At 43.2% G+C, this 19896-nt stretch overlaps 1 protein-coding gene across 4 annotated transcripts; it reads left to right on the top strand.

Annotated features, from left to right (window-relative positions):
- Positions 1-29: 29 nt before the first annotated feature.
- On the top strand, positions 30-18851 carry PLEKHA3 (pleckstrin homology domain containing A3). 4 transcript variants are annotated; one of them, XM_079982675.1, is made up of 9 exons: positions 30-150; positions 967-1307; positions 7368-7484; positions 9750-9905; positions 11592-11728; positions 14113-14277; positions 15564-15607; positions 17031-17146; positions 18581-18851. In XM_079982675.1, exons 2-9 carry the CDS (start codon positions 1268-1270, stop codon positions 18703-18705), a joined length of 900 nt encoding a protein of 299 aa, XP_079838801.1. In that variant the 5' UTR covers positions 30-150; positions 967-1267; the 3' UTR covers positions 18706-18851. The 4 variants fall into 4 exon arrangements, with proteins under 4 accessions (XP_079838801.1, XP_079838802.1, XP_079838803.1 ...); XM_079982676.1 differs by lacking the exon at positions 30-150 and adding an exon at positions 171-291; XM_079982677.1 differs by lacking the exon at positions 30-150 and adding an exon at positions 187-209.
- The last annotated feature ends 1045 nt before the right edge of the window (positions 18852-19896 follow it).

Here is a 19896-nt window from a genome sequence, read left to right as displayed (position 1 = left end):
GTTCGACGTCACGGGAGCCGAGAGGGGCGCGGCCCGGGGCTGCTCCAGCCTCGGTCTCGCCTCGCCTCCTTCCGGCGGACGCGCGGGCGGCGCGGGATGTGCCCCGCTTGCGCTGCTGCTGGCCCGCTTTGCCTCCTCCGCCTTCCCCACGTAGGTCTTTCGGGAGGTGGCGCGACGGCGCGGAGCCGCTTTAATCCCCGGAGCTGAAGGTCTCCTCCCGCATCCCCATCTAGGCAGAGCGATGGTAGCTATTCGTTTGGGGAAGGATGGCCCAAGTGGGCAGGAATGCAGGTGGATGCAGAGATTGCAGATTTGTAATCGGGAAGGGGAGCTCCTCCTGGTTTGCAAATCGGCGTCGCTGCGGCGTTTTTTCTCTGCGCGGTGGTGTCATTTTGCGCCCGAGGTGGGGGAGGCCGAAGGAAACGCTTTTTAAAAATTAAGAAACAAAAGCCGGAGCCCGATCTTGTGCGTGCCTGTTCGGAAGTCAGTCCCGCCAAGTTCACTGGAGAGCTGCTTCCGAGCAGATGAGAGCATAAGGGTTGCAGCCTCGAGCGGAATAGAATAGAAAGGCGAGCGGGTGTATTTAAACATGGAAAGCCGCCGTGCTCAATGCGCAAAGCGAGCGATCGCATATATGCAGGGTAGATCTATATAATATATATTAATTACGCCCGGCGAAAGCTGCAGTGCAGACGTGGCGCTCGGACAGGCGGTGGAGGCGAGCAGCCCATATGCGTGTGCGCGTAGCTTGCTTTTTTTGTTTTTGTTTCATCCACCAGCCCCTTTCATCCAGGAAGTAAATGAGACGTCGGGGTCAATGGCACCAAGCGCAAAGGCCCGTGAAAGGTGGGGGGGGGGGGAGGGGAAAAAGGGGAAGGAGAAAAAGAAAGAAAGAGGCCGGCGAGGAGAAGAGGGAGGCAGCCGCAGCCTGTGCGAGAGGGTTTGGTAACCGCTTTGTTTCCCCAGTGGCTGCGATGTGCATAGGCAATGCATGACTCCGCCGCTCCTCTTCCTGCCGCACGTGTCCGTACAACCCAGTCCGCGCAGCACCCCCAAAGCCAGCCGGACCCGAAGGCGGCTGCCGCTGCCGCTGCTTCCCCGCTAAGCTAAACCACCCAGCCGTCCATGTACATAGCGGGGCCGGTTGCCGCCGCCGCCGCCGCGTCTGCTCGAGAGCGCCGAAGGGGAGAGAGGGCCCGCGCCGTTCCTGCTGCCTTTTCTCCGGAGGAGGGCGAGCAGGATGCTGCGCGAAGCGCGCCGCTGAACTATGGAAGGAGTTCTGTACAAGTGGACCAATTACATCACAGGTGAGGGGCGCCCTGGGCACCTGGGCGAGGGCCGGCCGCCCGTTGTTGTTGTGCCCTCGTCGTCCCTGCCGACGCTGCTGGAGCCCGGGCGCCGGCTTCCGGGTTGGGGGTGGCTGCCTGGCGGCTTGGACCGGGTTTCTGCCTGGCCGAATGGAAGGCGCGCTTGGCTAGGGCTGGGGAAGCAAGAGGCCGCCGCGTCAAAGCGTGCGCTCCTGCGTTTGGCCTAGTGCTGCCAGCCCCCTAATCTGAGAGCCCCTTCCCGCACATGCTAGTCTATGGGCATTTAATGTGGGGTGGGAAACAATCCTTGCTGCCTGTCAAAAGTGCTCCAGGATAGGGGCTTGTGTGTGCATCCATCTCTCTCCCCCCCCCCCCAAGTTTATTTCATCTTTCCTTATTGTCTTCTAATGGATTATGGGATATTATGATAGAAGTCGTTTGTTTTTAAGTCATCATGAGGTTCTTTTCATACCGGGTTGTTATTAGGTGTGTGATCTTTGTTGTTTATTTTCTTGTTTCTTCAGCTTGTAAGCCGCCATGTGTATAGTAATATAGAATGGCGGTATGCAAATTAAAAGTGAAATGAAATGAAATCTTAGAGCTGGATTGGATAAAATAGTTGGCAGCCCCGCAGGGCAGAGAGGAGAGGTGATTGTGTATGGAAAGGGGAGGGGGCTCCCTCATATTATGCCCATTTTGCAGTGTTAGAAACTCAGATATATAAGCTTGGCGCCAAATGGCTCTTTAAATAAGGGCTACAGTCGCCAAAACAGAATGCCTTGTTGCCGTGTTTCAGCCAGATGGCTCAAAAGTCGTATTTCTCAGTATGACTTTTGGGTTCCTGAAATCCATTCTGATGGTGCAGATAAAATATAACTGGCTGAATTCAGCGGGATGTGTTGCTAATGTGTGAAAATAGTCAAGAGCCAAGGATCCCCAGATGGCAGAGACATCAGATAGCTTCACTTGGTCGCAAGTGGCTGATAGTCAGGTGCAAAATGTGCCTGGCCAATTTTGAACACTGCCCTTTTGCTCCATGACTTAGGTGGGGGAACCAAGGGCCTGAGAGCTGGGTGCGGCCCTCCAAGTTGCTCTGACTGGCCCCTGAGACTTTCCTGGCCAATCCATTCCCTCCCAGATGCACCCCTTTCTGGCCCTAGGTCACACCCTCTTTGAGTGCTCTTGTCTGGCTGGAATGTGTTCCTGAACTCTTGCTTCCTAGGATGGAGGGTAGCTGAGGGTACATGAGTTAGCTCATTTACTGTACAGAGGTGATGTTTGCATTCTTTGCTTCCTCCAATTTTTGCTATGGCTGTGCCCTGGGGCACCTGCTTGTGTCTCCTGAGTGGAATGTGGCCTTCATGCCGAAACAGGTTCCCTACCTTGGTTCTACCAAGTTTCACTTGCCAATTTTAAATGCAAACATAGGAGACAATTAAAGGGCAAATTGGCTGCCTTCATCACATCTAGGTTCTCACCAGAGTTTCCCTCTTTTATTATCTATCATCCTGCTATATCTCAAGAGCTCTTACCCAAAATATATATGTTGACTGCAGGTGTAATTAAAGTTGCACTCTGTTTGCCTGTGCTTTTAACAGTGTCTTCCCTGCTTTAAATTTAGCAATTTGGCTGAGTAAATAAGGCTGCACGCAGAGATAATGGCAGATATGGCCGCTGACAGATAAAAGAGGGCTTGGAGTTGCATTGCATGGCTGGGGGTGGGGGAAGTAACAGAAGGAAACGTTTGAAAAATAATTACGGTAAAAGGTACAGTAGGGTTCGGAAGCATTTTGTAGGGTTGCCCCAGCCATAATGCCTAACATGACACTATTTGATCTGTAGCATGATAGGACATTTAATTTTACCCAGGCCCCTTTGGCAAATTTAGAGACTTCACATGACCACAGCAAACTCTGTTGAATGTAGACAGAGAGGGTATATTGTCTGAAAGGACAGACAACATTTCATATACTTGTTCTATGGAGTTATCAGAACAACCCCATAGAGCCAATAACTTGCAGGAACTAAGCCTAACAGAATTAATCTCATGTTCTTCCCCACTTCACTCCACTTCCATTGATTGTAAGCCCCCTGGAGTAGACTTGTCTTCTCCTTTGTAAGCAGCCCCGGCACACATATGGTGCTATTTGAACAAATAAGACCCTGGTGATGAACCTTGACATTCAAAGATAGCTTTGGGGCAGTTCAAGGAAGCAAGTAGATGTGAATGAAAAAGAACCCCCTACTGTGCAGGTATGTTGAGAATTCAATAGATATTTGACCCTCCTTGTCACCATATGCTAATAAGATGTGGGAGCCATCGCTTGGCAGAAATGCAGGGGAAGAAAGTAGCACAAGTTGTTATTTGTTTGTTTTATACCTTTCCCTTCCGTGAAATTCTCAGGGTAGCTTTCAAAAATGGATTAAAAAAAACACAAAAAAACACCATGCAACTTAAAAATGTATACAAAAATATAATGAAACAGGCAAGCTCCAAGACAACAAGGATTGCTTGGGTTGATTTGGCTGGTGGAATGTTGAGGAGGAAGTAGCTGGTTGGGAGAGATTGGTTAGGAAGGAATGGCTTGTGACCGCCTGCCAGCCATACAGATGTTCGTGTACGTATACAGTGATGATCAATAACTTTGACTGCAGCTGGTGTGTCATATCAATACATGACTGAAAACCTATATGGATGATTGATCTGCTGATAATGATGGCTGGTGGTCGGGTCTTGCAGTTTTGATTTTTGGGAGGCAAGACCATTTGCATTGCAGCCTCCACACCCCTACCCACCCACCCACCCACCCACTAAACTATCCCCGCTGGCAAGACAACCATGCAAGGCATGCCGATTATACACAATACAGTAGTGGTAGTAGGGGACGGAGGAGGTTTTTGGTTGGTCTGCATTTTTTTAAGAAGACTGACCTAGGTAGTTTGGAACTCCTAGGCTAATACACAGATCACACCATAAATTATCCTTGGGATTTTGTACATTTCCAAATTTTGCAAAATACTTTCCCACCCAGAAAACGTATCAAAATGCATATTTTAGGACAGAATACATTTAGAAATGTAACACTAAAATAAATATAGGTATTTAAATATGCATATTGTGATAAGGTACATACTTAAGTGCATTTTTAAAATACACATTTAAATATTAATTTCTGAATGGAAAAAAGTTGCAGATTAATGTAGAAATGGACAGAGCCAGACTATGGAACAAACACATGCAAAATTGACCAAGGCAGAAAATAGATCTGTTAATCCCAAACTGGTAGATACTGAGGTTTTTTTAAAAAAATAAATAAATCATACCGGAGAAATTTGATATCCTACTAGCACTGTTTCAGCTTGTCATTTTTTTACTTTAATATTTTTTGGGCCTTTCCAAAGAAGCTGTGTCTGTAACCAACATTCGCTAAATAAGGACTGGGTGTACAAACGTTGTGCAATGAGATAAGAGAGAACACTCTACGAAAATTTTCTTGAGTAGGTTATTAATTTAAAGGAGTATACAAGTGGAATACTTGCTGAAAATACATTTGCATTTTAAAGCATAAAGAGATAATAGATAATAGAGGGCAAGTAAAATGACTCACTGAATAAATTCCACCAACTCATGAGCATTTTGTTTGATTTATTCGTTCGTCCCAGTTTGTTCTCTCATTTTACAGGGCTGGCCACTGGGACAGCAAAGGATGCTGTTTCCTTTTATTCTGTTGAAAAGGCTTTCTTACTTGCCAGAAAAAACAGGGCTGTTTTGTTCCATTGCAGCAGATCCCATATGAGTTCCATAAGCTGCTTCATTGGGTCTCTACCTTAACTGCAACACCACTGACTTTGTTTAATTCTGCAGTTCCTTTCTCATTCTGCTCAACTTGAATCAAGTTCAAATTCCTGCAATATGCTTAGATAGCAAGGCCTGTCTTTTTGAACTTGCGAATTGATTTGTCTTGGATCACTAACCCATACATTCTTTATCATATTTCCTCATACCGTTTTGACCAAAGAACATTTGCAGGTGGCAAAAAACACTCCACTGGGAAGTAGCGTCTGTTGTGCTGTGGCGTGCACCAGATTTAGGGTTTTTTTTTTAATCTGTAGTGATACTCACCTATGTGCTTTCCTTCAGGAAGGTCATCGTTCCCATGAATAGATCTTGACTGGTTGGAACAGATGGTGGACAAAACACTTGGCTGTAATGTGGACAGTTCTTGCTTATAAGATTGGGTTTCCTCATAGTAACTGTGCATTTTCTCCTCCAGTGCCAAATGTACACTTGTACCATTGTATTGTTCAGACAGGCTGTCATACCAGATTCATAGAGCCTTCCTTTAGGTGGAGATATCAGTGACTTGCGAGACAGATGTGTCGGCTTAGTGCTTTAAATGCACTTACAGATTTAATCTCATATGCTCCTAAAAGCAGCTGGTAAATGTGAGCTATCCTTTTCCCTTATCAGCTTTGTTGTGCATGAATTAACAGGCACAGAGCTGTGAAATCTACACAGTAAGCATCCTTTACATCTCCCTCTTGATATTTGTGTTGTTTAAAGCACTGCAGTACTCAACTACCTGCCCCTTGCCTTTGGGGAAAAAGGACACACTCAGATTCTGTCCCTCCACTCTCTGCATTTGTGATCAGAGACTTCAGCATATTGCTAGGGTTGTCTATTAATTACAGATCTATGTCTCATGATAAATCACTTTTTAAAAAATACAGTACACATTAAATATTGTATTTTCAACACAGGGTGGCATTTTTGCATGTCGGAATAAAAAGAGACCCCCTCCCAAAGTGTGCCCTGAATTCTGTCTTATCGATTAAAATTTTTCCTCCCATTGATTAACAAACACATTAATTATTCTGCTGATTAAACTGGTTCAGTTTCCATCCGAACAAGGCATCCTGCTTGTGTACAGTCAAACCTTGGTTCCCGAATGGCTTAGTTACTGAGCAAATAGGCTCCCGAACGCTGCAAACCCGGAAGTGTTCCAGTTTGCGAACGTTTTTTGGAAGCTGGACATCCGACGCGGCTTCCGCTTGAATGCAGGATGCTCCTGCAGCCAATCGGAAGCTGTGCCTTGGTTTGCGAACGGATTCTGGAGTCGAACGGATTCCCGGAACGGATTAAGTTCCACTATATATGCCAATTCCACTCCCCACCCTAAATGCAGATCTAAACAGATTCCACAGCTTTGTTCATTAGACCTACATTGGGGGACCATTGGCAAGCTTCATCCCTTGACTGCCTTCACCAGAACCATGCTAGTAACTTTGTGCATGTTGGAGACAGGAGCAGTCACAAGCCCAGGACACAATAACAACAATTTTATTTATACCCTGCCCATTTGGTTGGGTTGCCTCAGCCACTCTGGGGTGCTTCCAGCACATATAAAAACATAATAAAACACCAAACATTAAAAAAAATCCCACTTGTACTGGTGTTTGGTGCCTTCATCCTGATTTGTTCTGCTGTGCCAGCACAGTGGCCCACAGAATAGTGACTAAACTGAATTTTATCATTATGTTCTTACATCTTACTGATAGTATCTGAACAACCAAAAGTGCTAGCTGGTACCCAATATATCCCCAATATATGCTTAACATCAACTCCAAGCATCTCTGGCCATGCTTTCTGTAGATGATGGGAGTTTAGTTCAGCGACATTTGGAGGGCAAAGGGTTCCCCACTACTAACTAAGTCATTTTCAGGGTAGACTCAAATAAATCAGTGGATTTAAGTTGGTCGGTATGTAACTTGTCCACTGATTTCAGTGGATCTTCTCTTACTATAACTTAGTCAAATAGCATCAATTATTTCATGAGTTTTTAAAAATAGTACGGGACTTTGACAGAGCTGGCAAAGATACAGTCGTCTGGGAACTGTGGATTCGTATTTGTATGTTATTAATGTTTGTGTCTGTTTTGAGTTTGCTTACAACTAAGGAGTCTGAACTGAGGAACTGTGCTGTTGCTTGTGTGTGATAATTGCATTTTGAAACAAAGCAGATTAATGTTGTTGTTTTTTCTGTTTGCACTGTTTCCCTAGGCTGGCAGCCTCGCTGGTTTGTTCTTGATAACGGGATATTGTCTTACTACGATTCGCAGGATGATGTTTGCAAAGGCAGCAAAGGCAGCATAAAGATGGCAGTGTGTGAAATCAAAGGTAGGCTCTCTCAATAAGAAAACTCTCCTTACATTCTAGGCTGAGGTATCTAACGTGAGCAGTAGGGCTGGGCGATATCTGGTTTTCAATATTGCAATATATCGCCAGCTAAACATCGTGATATACCAATATATCACAATCTCTGAAATAAGGATGGAGCTATGTAGTGGTGTTGGCTGGCTTCACAGTTTTTACCACATTGTGATTTTTGCACACACATAATGATTCGTGATATATTGCCAGGTCAAAAACTATGAAACTGGTATCACAATATGGACTTCAAACTGGTTTTGGAGGATATATCGCCCAGTCCTGCTAGGCAGGCTTTGCAAAATAAGCTGATTATTTCAAGCATCAGCTTGACGCCTAGTACAAGTACAAATGTTCTTACTGTTCTTACTGGACACAGGTCCAGTAATTAAGGGTCTGCTTCTCCCTTTGCTCCTTCTTATTTTGGGTTTTCCTCCCACCTCTTTCTTGCCCAATGTCTCCCCGCTGTTCTCCAGAATCACCCAGAGAGGCTCTGCTGCCTTTGTTTCCCTTAACTCAGGTGAAAAACTGTGGGTTATATCTGGTGGTAGTGCCACTCAGAGTAGACCATTGGAATTCATGAACCTAGATTAGTCAGGTCTAATCTATTTCAATGGGTCTATGCTGAGTATGACTAACAGTGGATATGCAATGGGCAGGATTCACTTAACCACCCTGTGCATGGACTTCTACTTTTTCAATGGGGCTTTCCCCCTCTTTGCCCCCCCCCCCTGAAATAGGCTCCTGGGGGGTGGGAGAACCCCCCCAGAATAGTGCAGGGGAGAGGGTATTGTTCCATCTGGCAGGCTGGAATGCTTGTGTTGCTGGAAAGATTGGGATATAGAATCCTAGAACTGTAGAGTTGGAAGGGACCCTGCGGATCGAACCTGCAACCTTGGTGTTACCAGCATCATGCTGTAACCAGCTGAGCTATCCACATGGGATTGGAAGAGTGCAACATTGAATTCCACCCAATGGCTATATTCTACCTCCACTGTCAGAGGCAGCATTGCCTCTGAATACCAATTGCTTGGAATTGCCCATGGGGAGAGCCCTGTTGTGCTCAGGTTTTGCTTGCAGATTTCCTCAAAGGCATCTGGTTGGCTGCTGTGAGAACAATACAGTGGTACCTCGGGTTACATACGCTTCAGGTTACAGACTCCGCTAACCCAGAAATAGTGCTTCAGGTTAAGAACTTTGCTTCAGGATGAGAACAGAAATCGGGCTCCTGCGGCGCGGCAGCAGCAGAAGGCCCTATTAGCTAAAGTGGTGCTTCAGGTTAAGAACAGTTTCAGGTTAAGTACGGACCTCCAGAACGAATTAAGTACTTAACCCGAGGTACCACTGTATGCTGGGCTGATATACTAGATGATGATGATAATAATGATGTTGATGATGATGATTTTTACCCTGCCCTCCCCAGCCAAAACCGGACTCAGAGCGGCTAACATCAAATGTATAACACGTTAACATAAAATCAGGCAATCAATTAAAATACATCCTAAAATCAGATCAGGATCAGAATAAAATCCACTCAGATGGCAACCCGCAGATTAGGGTTGGGGACCTTAAATGCTTACCAGGCCCAACTGTTTGTGCTGAACTTATATGAGCCTGTGAGAAAAATTGGGAGGCCACTTTCATGCAAGTTCTTATGAAGGGGGGGGGGGGGAGTCAGACTGAACCCTGACCAAAGGCCTGGCAGAACAGCTCCGTCTTGCAGGCCCTGCGGAACGATGTCAAATCCCGCAGGGCCCTGGTCTCTTGTGACAGAGTGTTCCACCAGGCCAGCCTAATCTCCTTGAGGCTCGGGACCTCCAAAATGTTATTATTTGCTGACCGTAAGGTCCTCCGTGGGGCATACCAGGAGAGGCGGTCCCATAGGTACGAGGGTCCTAGGCTGTATAGGACTTTAAAGGTTAAAACCAGCACCTTAAACCTCATCCTGTACTCCACTGGGAGCCAGTGCAGCACTGGATGAATATGATCTCACAGCAAGGACCCAGTAAGGAGTCTCGCCGCAGCAGTCTGCACCCGCTGGAGTTTCTGGGTCAGCTTCAAGGGCAGCCCCGCGTAGAGCGAGTTACTATAATCAAGCCTGGAGGTGACCGTCGCATGGATCACCGTGGCAAGATATTGGAAGTAGGACAGTCGTAACTGGGAAGTACTAACTCTGTAATTCCAGGCAGTCTTTGAAAAATCTGTGCTTCTAATTTATCTCACCCCTGTTGCAAGTTCATCCAACTGACAGCACCAGGATGGAGTTAATCATCCCAGGGGAACAACATTTCTACATGAAAGCCGTTAATGCAGCTGAACGACAGCGGTGGCTGGTAGCCCTGGGGAGCTCGAAAGCCTGTTTGGCAGACACCAGAACAAAAAAAGAAAAAGGTACTCATACTTTCTTTTTTTAAAAAAAGCAAAAACAACCTACTAAAAACACCTGGTTTTTAACTATTGTAGTTATCGGTCAAATGCCCATCAAATGTAAAGTAATTATTTATGGCAGTAGGTGGCACACTTTTGAGGGGTTTTGAGGTTTACAGCTCCTTACATTATTATTTCTTAACACTAGCAAAGCCCATAGTATTTTCTAAGCACCCTAGAGATATTAAAAGACAAGATGGGCCCTGCTCACGGTGAGTGGAGGCTGGTCTGTTAGGGCGGATAGGGCCCTGCCCTTAGCCAACCATCACCTGTCTATCTTCTTATTTACATCCAGTCTAGACGGTGGCCCTGGCGACCAGCTTCCTCCTCCTTAGTCTCAGTGTTGCCATTATAGGAGGAGGATGGGGACAGAGCAAAAATTAGTTGGCTCATTGGCCCTGGCTCCTGTTTGTATTTTATCTTAAGTCAAGTCATTTGGAGACATTTGTTGTTGTATAAAGCGACTAACAAATGTAACTACTACTACTACTAATAATAATAATAGTAAAAGTCAGACATTCTTTTTGTTTAAAGGAATATACAGTGGTACTTTGGTTCTCAAACTTAATCCATTCCGGAAGTCTGTTCCAAAACCAAAGTGTTCCAAAACCAAGGTGCGCTTTCCCATAGAAAGTAATGCAAAACAGATTAATCTGTTCCAGACTTTAAAAATTCAAACCCTAAAACAGCAATTTAACATGAATCTTACTATTTATTGAGACCTTTGAGCCGTAAAATGAAAGCAATAATCACTGTAAAGGTAAAGGACCCCTGACAGTTAAGTCCAGTCCCAAACGACTCTGGAGTTGTGGCGCTCATCTCACTTTACTGGCCAAGGGAGCTGGTGTTTGTCCACAGACGGTTTTTCTGGGTCCTGTGGCCAGCATGACTAAGCTGCTTCTGGCGAAACCAGAGTAGCGCATGGAACTGCTGTTTACCTTCCCGCCGGAGCAGTACCTATTTATCTACTTGCACTTGACGTGCTTTCGAACTGCTAGGTGGACAGGAATTGGGACAGAGCAACAGGAGCTCACCCCGTCGCGGGGATTCGAACCGCCGACCTTCTGATTGGTAAGCACTAGGCTCTGTGGTTTAGACTACAGCGACACCCGCGTCCCCAATAATCAATGTACTATACTATAAAATAAAGAAGACACTATTGTTGATGATAAAAATAAAAAGTATTATTTTTTCTTACTGCACTGATGATAGTCATTGTTTGGATGGGGGGCTTTTACCCATTTCCACAGTGACACAGCCAATCAATCAGTAGCTGAACTGGGTTCCACACAGTCACAAAAACAAATGAACTGAAAAAGCCTCAAAAACAAAAATGCAAAATAAATAGCAAAAACAAAAGCGCCAAACTTAATCCGTTACAGAAGTCCATTTGACTTCCGAAATGTTCGAAAACGAAGGCGCAACTTCTGATTGTTGCAGGTGCGCTGGAAACAATAGTCGACAGCTGCATCGGACGTTCGGCTTCCGAAAAACGTTCGAAAACCGGAGGAACACTTCCAGGTTTTTGGCGCTTGGGAACCAAAGCGTTTTGCGAACCAAGGTACCACTGTAAATGCCTACATCTTAAAACTTGTCACGGGAATTCACATACCTGACCAGTGAAGTTTCTGCTTCCCAATGTCCTTGCAGAAGTTAATGAAACCAATGAATCTCTGAAAACCAAAATGTCTGAGCTTCGTCTCTACTGTGACCTTCTAATGCAGCAGGTCCATACAATCCAAGAATACGTTCACCATGATGAAAATCAATTGTCACCCAGCATTGAGGTATTGGATCATTTTTAAAATTAATATTATTTGTTTCAGATTGGGAGGAGAAGCATCAGCATTAAGTTGGACCCACCACTTTGTCCAGTAGGGCCCAAATACAACTCTTTAGTTTCAATAATTACTTTTGGTTTATGTATATATTAAATGGCCTATTTAGTCTGGTCTTCTCAAGTTTTTAAATCAGTGTTTTTAACTTTGGAGTGTTTGGTGTGCTTTTATTTTCCTGTTGTATTTAGGTTGCTTTTGATTTTATGACTTCCTATTTAGATTGTTTTTTGACTTACTTATTCTGAGTCACCCACAGAACTTTGTTATGGGGCAGCATGTAAATGTTTAGATAAATATTAAAAACACATCACTCTTTCATCTCCAGGTCTACTGAAAGGGGCCTGCACAAATAAAATTACCTATAGAGATCAATATGAAACAGTAAAATAAATAGTTGTTGTTGTTGTTGTTTAGTTGTTTAGTCGTGTCCTACTCTTCGTGACCCCATGGACCAGAGCACGCCAGGCACTTCTGTCTTCCACTGCCTCCCGCAGTTTGGTCAGACACATGTTCGTAGCTTCGAGAACACTGTCTAACCATCTCATCCTCTGTCGTCCCCTTCTTCTTGTGCCCTCAATCTTTCCCAACATCAGGGTCTTTTCCAGGGAGTCTTCTCTTCTCATGAGGTGTCCAAAGTATTGGAGCCTCAGCTTCACGATCTGTCCTTCCAGTGAGCACTCAGGGCTGATTTCCTTAAGAATGGATACGTTTGATCTTCTTGCAGTCCATGGGACTCTCAAGAGTCTCCTCCAGCACCATAATTCAAAAGCATCAATTCTTCGGCGATCAGCCTTCTTTATGGTCCAGTTCTCACTTCCATACATCACTACTGGGAAAACCATAGCTTTAACTATACGGACCTTTGTTGGCAAGGTGATGTCTCTGCTTTTTAAGATGTTGTCTAGGTTTGCCATCGCCTTTCTCCCAAGGAGCAGGCGTCTTTTAATTTCGTGACTGCTGTCACCATCTGCAGTGATCATGGAGCCCAAGAAAGTAAAATTTCTCACTGCCTCCATTTCTTCCCCTTCTATAAATAAATAGTATTTATAGAAATAAATACTATAAATAAATATATTCTATAAATAAATAGTAGAAAACTTAATTGCAAAAGGCAGGCAAAAAACAAGCAGAAAGAGCAGCGACAATTGGTAAAATGGCATTTGGTGAAAATAGCGAAACAGCACCGGATTGTTGAAACAGTGGGTGTGAAACAGAGGCTGTAGTCCTGTACCCATTTGCCTGGGAGCAGGTCCCACTGAACTCAAGAGAGATTGCTTCTAAGTAGACTTGCATAGGATTGCACAGTTAGCAGCAGGTTGGATTTGATTTAAATCATAATTTAAATCACTAGTCAGTAAGACTTGATTTAAATCAGTTTTTTTTTTTTACAGAAAGACTCATTCTTGCTGGTATAATCTTAATATTTACAACCAGATGATGGCTTCATTTTTGGAACAAATTTTCAGAGTACTTTTTACAGTTATATCAAAAATTACTGATTTAGTTATACTATTTGAAATACATACAGCGATAGTTATGAAATTATTGTGAGGCTTAATAAGTTAACTTTATCTTTGGACAACTTTTCTGCTGTACTTTATTGGAAGGAGAAAAATAACCATTCCCTTAAGAACAATTCAAACAATTTATTTAACTAAAACAATAACATTATAGCATATGTATCCATGTTTGTTAACTGATGTGGTTAAAGATCTTTTTTTAAAAAAAAACTTAGACGGAGTTTTAGCACACATGAAAAACTTAAACAGATCCTTATTTCCTGATGAATAGTCTTTGGACTATAATGTAACTTAAATAGAAAACTAACTTTAGAAAGATTTTTCCTCCAAAAGCATTTTATTTTAAAAATCTGATTTAAATTTTAAAAATCTGATTTTTAATTTTTTATTATCCACCCTGGTTAGCAGGAATTTCGGGTCCTTGGCATTCGCAAATGAAAATGCTCATCCTTTCGTTGCACCAGAGAAAATTGTTACACCACAACATAAACGCCAATGGAGTTTTGACCTACTTTTATGTCTCTGTCTGCCTTTACAGCAGGGATATGAAATCTGTGGCCCCTTCAGAGGCTGTTGGGACACCATCAGCCCCAGGCAGCGTTGCCAGTAGTCAAGGATAATGCTTTACCCAAATGCTGAATGTTCCTCAGAGTCAGTCTAAAATACGAGCCAAGAAGAATGCTACACAAGCTTGCAGTTCATTAAAGAGTTGACGTGTTGCCCAGCCAGCGTCTCTTGTTTCACCAAAAAGCTTTTACCGGGCAACAAATGTTAAGTGAATTCACCTTTCTCAATTGCTTCCTGTGTTTCCAGAATATGAACGAAGCGTCCTCCTTGCTCAGCGCTACCTGTGACACATTTATCACGACCCTCGAAGAATGTGTGAAAATAGCAAATGCCAAGTTCAAGCCAGAGATGTTTCAGTTGCCTCATCCGGATCCTTTAGTTTCTCCTGTGTCGCCTTCACCTGTGCAAATGGTTGGACATTTTTTAATCTCTCTCTTCTCCCCCCCCCCCCCCAAGGCTGGAGAGAATTTGAGAGAGTATGGTGGTGGGATGGTTTTTAAAAGGAGAGGTTCCCCCAAACTGCCATAGTCTGCTTTCCCCAAGTCAGTGAGTTGATCCTCTCTCAAGAGTAATTAAGGCTGCGATCCTCACCAGGAAATAAGTGTTTACATTTTTAAGTGTCTGCAAGTGCCTGGCTGCATGTGTGTGTGGAAGCAAACTTGGATATGTTTTGGGGTAGTCAGTAAGGCCTTTCAGGGCCCAATAAAGTCAGTGGGATTTATTTGTGAGCGAAATACGTTTGTCATTTTTCTCCTGCCCTCCCTCCGAGGAGCTCTGGGGCGGCCTACGTGGCTCCTCCCTGTTTTATCCTCACAACTACTCTGTAGCCAAGAGCCCAAAATTACCCATGGAGCTTTGTGGATGAATGGGGATTTGAACTCTGGCCACCCTCCAGCCTTAGTTAGCACTCTAACCACCTGGCCACACTGGATCTATGTTTATTGTTTTATTTTATGTATTTCTGTTTTTAACCTCCAAAACGGGAGGCCATGATAGAACATTTGCTTTGTTGTACACAGGAGGTCGCACCCTGGTCCAGTCCTCAACATATTCACTGCTTTGAGGGTTTGGGGGGGTTTTATTTATTTATTTATTTATTTTGCAATCAAGAGGTTTATAAATTTTATGAAATAAATAAGTAGGGCTGGGCAATTTCCTGCTTGAATCCCAGGAAAGCTGCTGCTAGTTCATTGTACTAATATCCAAGGAAACACTCTGCAAAACCAAATGTACAGTTACGTTTATTTGGTTCTATGTTTTCAAGAGAATCCATCAAGAGTGCATAATTTGTGACTTTCAGAGATTTATAAGATTTCTGTACATTTGGTACAGAGGCATATTTCATATATTTCATACTGTTCAATGTTCTGTATAGATTATATTGTTTATATGGACGTCGCATTGTTGTACTTGGTCAACTTGCCTTGGATATTACTGATAATTGTTTGCAACACAGGGGTTTAATTGTTTGGCCAGTTCAGTGTAGGCAATACTGAACTAGATGGACCAGTAGTCTGACTCTATATGAGACAGCATCCTATGTTTAAAATTACCTGCTTCAAAATAAAACAAACACCCACCCAATCCATCCCTTATTTTTTCCTTTATTAAAGAAAGCACCGTCCTTAAGATACAGATAACCAACAAAGAATTAGGAAGTATGTAATAACCTGTTTTGTTTTAAAATTACTTTCTAGATGAAACGTTCTGTTAGCCACCCAGGTACTTGTAATCCAGAGAGGTAAGTACAAAATGGCGAACTATTACTTTTTAAAGTCTGGAAACCAACCAGCCAACCAATAAATAGAAAGGTTCATTATTGTTGTTATTATTATTATTATTATTATTATTATTATTATTATTATATGAAGCCCCGTATTGTCTCAAATAAAAAAGCAGTTATCTGTTTTATGGTTAATCCAAACTCGCAGGATGGTATTCAGCCATGAATGAGCATGGCAAAGTCAGGTCCATTCACTTCAATGGATCTACTATGAGTAAAATTTCGTTGTTGAATACCACCCACAGTAAGCTGCTTTGCATGACTTGCACAAATATGGAGGGTCCTGACAGATAGCATGCTTCTCTCTGGTACTTTTTATTTATTGCTTTGTCACACTAAACCAAGGTTTGGCATAGCATGTCATCTGAACCAGGACTTGCGTTTAAGTTCTGTTCTCACTAACCACCAGTTGTAGCCAAGAACCAGCCTTGGTTACAGCTCTTGTTTATCTATATATTTACGTTTCTTTTAGATAACACCTTTTTTTCTCCAAGAAGCCAAAGGTGGCATACGTGGTCCTCTCCCTCCCAGTTTTATCCTCACACCTATCCTCTGTATAGGTGTTTTTTTGAGCCTGGGCCTCCAACTCTTGGTCACCAACTAACTAGGCACATTGCAACAGTGCTGCACTCGATGGAAGGAAGGGAAGGACAGGAGAGGGGATTTTTTTGTTGATTTGTGTTTCCCTATGCCCCCCCCCCAAGAAAACATGTTTCAGAGGGTTAAAGACCTTGCAGAACAAACAGGAGAGGTGGCACTGTGGGGATTTCAGACGGAAGGGAAAAATGGCCTGCTTCTTCCAGTGAGAGCCTCTGCTGGATCTCACTCGTTTACACTAACGGAAAGAGCTCTTTATTTCCCCAAAGGGCAAATCCGGATCCAACCCCATGACTATTATTTAGTTGATTTTGGGGGGTTGATTTTTGGATTGTTCGCCTGCCTATTCAAGAAATTGTTTTGCATTGTTTTAACTTCATTGGGTTGCTTTCTGTTTAATTTTCTTTGAAACACCTTGTGCACTGAATCTGGGGCATACGTTTTCTTTTAAAATCACATGCTTCAGCACCACCAGGCATTCCCGATTTAACACAAAGCCCTGCCCATGCCTCTTATACATCTATCCTTACCAAGGCCCTATCATGCAGGAGATTCTCAGAAAGAGCACAAGTACGTGACACAAGATGGTCTCCTCTTGTGAGTAGATGCTCATGGAGATCCCTTCCATGTACAGAACTCCTGTCTCTCTTTAATCTTTTTTGGTACCTTATTTCAGGAAAGTGTACCAAACAAAGACCATTTTTAAAATTAAGTAAGATGAGCTGGAGAGAACTTTGGGTGTTAAGGACACGTAATGAAATGTGCAATGCTGTTTCATTTGCAGGAGCAGTCACTCTGTAAAAGAACCAAATTCATCCTCTCACCGGTTATCCCAAAGGTGGAGAAGGACAGTCTTAGATCCAGAACCTTCTGTAGATGTTCCCCCTGACGATATAGACAGTAAGTTCTGCTGTACCCATGTGCATTCTACTATGTTTGTGCTTCAGTTGGATTCTTGTTCTACTTTGAGATAGAAGACTCCGCGGCCATTATCTATCCTATAACAAATCAGCTACAGAAACAAGCAACGTAGTCTCCTGCATTGCCCTAACCAAGCTGGGTGCTCAAGGAATTTGCATCCTGCCTTTGGGCACATTCAAGAGCCTCCACGTGGACTCCATCTATACTTTTTGAACGTAGGTATGAAAAAGTAGGAGCACAGGCATGCTGCTGCCCATTGTGAAGTGCATGTTAGTTTATAGGAGTGAGTTTCTTCACAGTAAATACAGGAATGATGATCACACCTGTTTTTCTCATAGGGAAATGTGGCCATTTAAACATACAAGTGCTGCCTACAAGTGATTGCTCTGCGCACACATACCACAAATTAAATTCAGAGATTTGGGTTATCTAAATATCAGTATTCATCATTTGGTGCTTGATGGAAATAGGTTTGGGAGACTTGCTCTAGACTTTTTAATATTAGTAATAATAATAATAAAATTATTATTTGTACTCTTACCATCTGACTAGGTTTTCCCCTGACACTCTGGGCAGTTTTCAGCAGATAGAAGAACACAATAAGACATTGAGCTTTAAAAACTTCCTTATACAGAGCTGCCTTTAGATGTCTTCTAAAAGTTGTATAGTTATTAATCTCCTTGACATCTGATGGGAGGGCACCACTACCGAGAAGCCTGGTTCCCTGTCACGTCACATCTCACAACGAGGGAACCACCAGAAGGCCCTTAGAGCTGGATCTCAGTGTCTGGGCTAGACAGTGGGGGTGGAGATGTTCCTTCAATTATACAGGGACAAGGCTTTTAAAGGTCAGCACCAACACCATGAATTGTGCTTGGAAACATACTGGGAACCAATGTGGATCGTTTAGGACCGGTGTTATGTGGTCCTGGTGCCTGCTCCCAGTCACCAGCCTAGCGGCCACATTCTGAATTAGTTGTAGTTTCCAAGTCACTTTCAAAGTAGCCCCACATAGAGTACAAATAATAACTTTTAAGAATTGAAATCATTCCTGTATATTTTTACTGGGCCGAACTTAGATCCTTTCTCTTTATGCCCTGCCCCATTTGGAGGTGTGGAAAAGGACCTCTGAAGAGTCAATCAGGGTCGACAAGACTGGGCTGGATGGTCAAATAGTCTGACTTTATATAAGGCACCCAGCTTGTCAAGGTCTAGCAGGGAAAGATGAAGGGGGGTTAAGAAGCTTCTTTCAGCCATATGTTGATCTCTTCCAACCCTAGAGTTCTGTGCTGAGCACATTGGATAGGATGGAGCACAACATTTGTGTGCAACGTGTGCCATCAAGCCGAAATGACTAAATGCAACATTTTCAAAGGCACAGTTGAAAACAAACCCCGATCTGTCTCTTTGTAGGACCAGCATACTGTTCCAGGCATACTCTCAATGGAGACTTGGCGCCTTCAACCATTTCTGACACAGCCCTGTTGGTGTCAAAGAAACAATCAGAACGAGAAGAGACTCTACCGCCTACATCCTGAAGAATTGAAGGGAAACACCTTTCTCTTAAGTAATGCTATGCAAAAGCTGCTGTACTTCTCCTGTTGTCGTAGGGGGTAGTTCGTTCCCTGTGTGAAGGATTTCTCTGCACTTTATAGAATAATGTAAAAACTAACTTCAAAGTGTATTTTATCTTTATATAGTTTATTTGCAAGAATATTTTCCTACAACCTTCAGTTTGTGCATTTTTGAAACAAATTATGGTTCGACGGATAGGTAATGTACCTTTGCAAATGTAGCCCTCCTTTTTACAAAGTGTGATGGTCGTTTAGAGCCTTGACACACACAAAAAATAGTTTTACATTTGGGATAGGGAAAACTTGTGCCATAGACCGGACTGCTCACTTGAACACATCGTTGCTTTGCTGGTACAGTATCCTATTCTTGCACACAGTTCACTTCCTATTGAATTGAGTGGCAGTGCTACCGTAATATTATTATTATTATTATTATTATTATTATTATTATTATTATGGCTCGTGGTTGCACCTTTCCTGCCAGGGGATGCTTTTTCTCACATTTAGACTGAGATGGTATTCCTTAAACATGGTTTATTGGTAATTTAATATTTTCCCCTTCTTAAAAACCGTGGTGTACATAAGGGCATAATCTCTGCAACTTGGATCTCTTCCGTCTGGTTGGAATTAGTGACACTTGAGTATAGTCTCAGGGCATGTTCCAGCCAAAATTAAGCCCTCTGAAGCCCTCTTGGTTTTAATGAGAATGAAACCAATGAGATTTTAGCATGCTTAGGTTTGGCAGAATCTTGCTCTAAATTCTTAAATTCCATCCTTTTCTCTTTCCTTTCCTATTCCTTTCCTGTGCCTTTTCTTTTCTTGGACTCAGAACACCTGCATTTCTCTGGCTTGCACCCAAAGTCTAGCCAATTAAAAAAAGTGTTAGATGTGAAGTATTTTTCTAAATAGTCATATAAATTATCTGATTTCCGGGGCATTATACATGGGGTAAAGGTATTTTAACGTTTTGATGTATTTATTCCTTTTTGCACCACAAAATGCCTCCTTGTCAATACTGTGGTGGGGTGGGGGGGGGTGAGATGTGCTTAATCGTTGCTGAGGTGTGTTCCATTACTAAATAGCATTGTTTTTTAAAAAATTGTGGGACATGATCCAACCCAAAGTGTGCACTTGATTTCAGTTGAAGAGTATGTA

Source organism: Podarcis cretensis (genome assembly GCF_951804945.1).
Source record: "Podarcis cretensis genome assembly, chromosome: 1".
Taxonomy (NCBI): Eukaryota; Metazoa; Chordata; class Lepidosauria; order Squamata; family Lacertidae; genus Podarcis; species Podarcis cretensis.
Note: the sequence above shows the minus strand (reverse complement) of the source record. Positions and strands in the feature narration are given on the sequence as shown.

What these genes read in the sequence shown, in the direction of transcription:
- PLEKHA3 (XM_079982675.1), top strand. Translation starts at nt 1,268, where the DNA reads ATGGAAGGAGTTCTGTACAAGTGGACCAATTACATCACAG. An exon ending in GGCAGTGTGTGAAATCAAAG is followed by an intron (nt 7,485 to 9,749) that starts GTAGGCTCTCTC and finishes CCCTGTTGCAAG; the next exon opens with TTCATCCAACTGACAGCACC. An exon ending in GGTACTTGTAATCCAGAGAG is followed by an intron (nt 15,608 to 17,030) that starts GTAAGTACAAAA and finishes TTTCATTTGCAG; the next exon opens with GAGCAGTCACTCTGTAAAAG.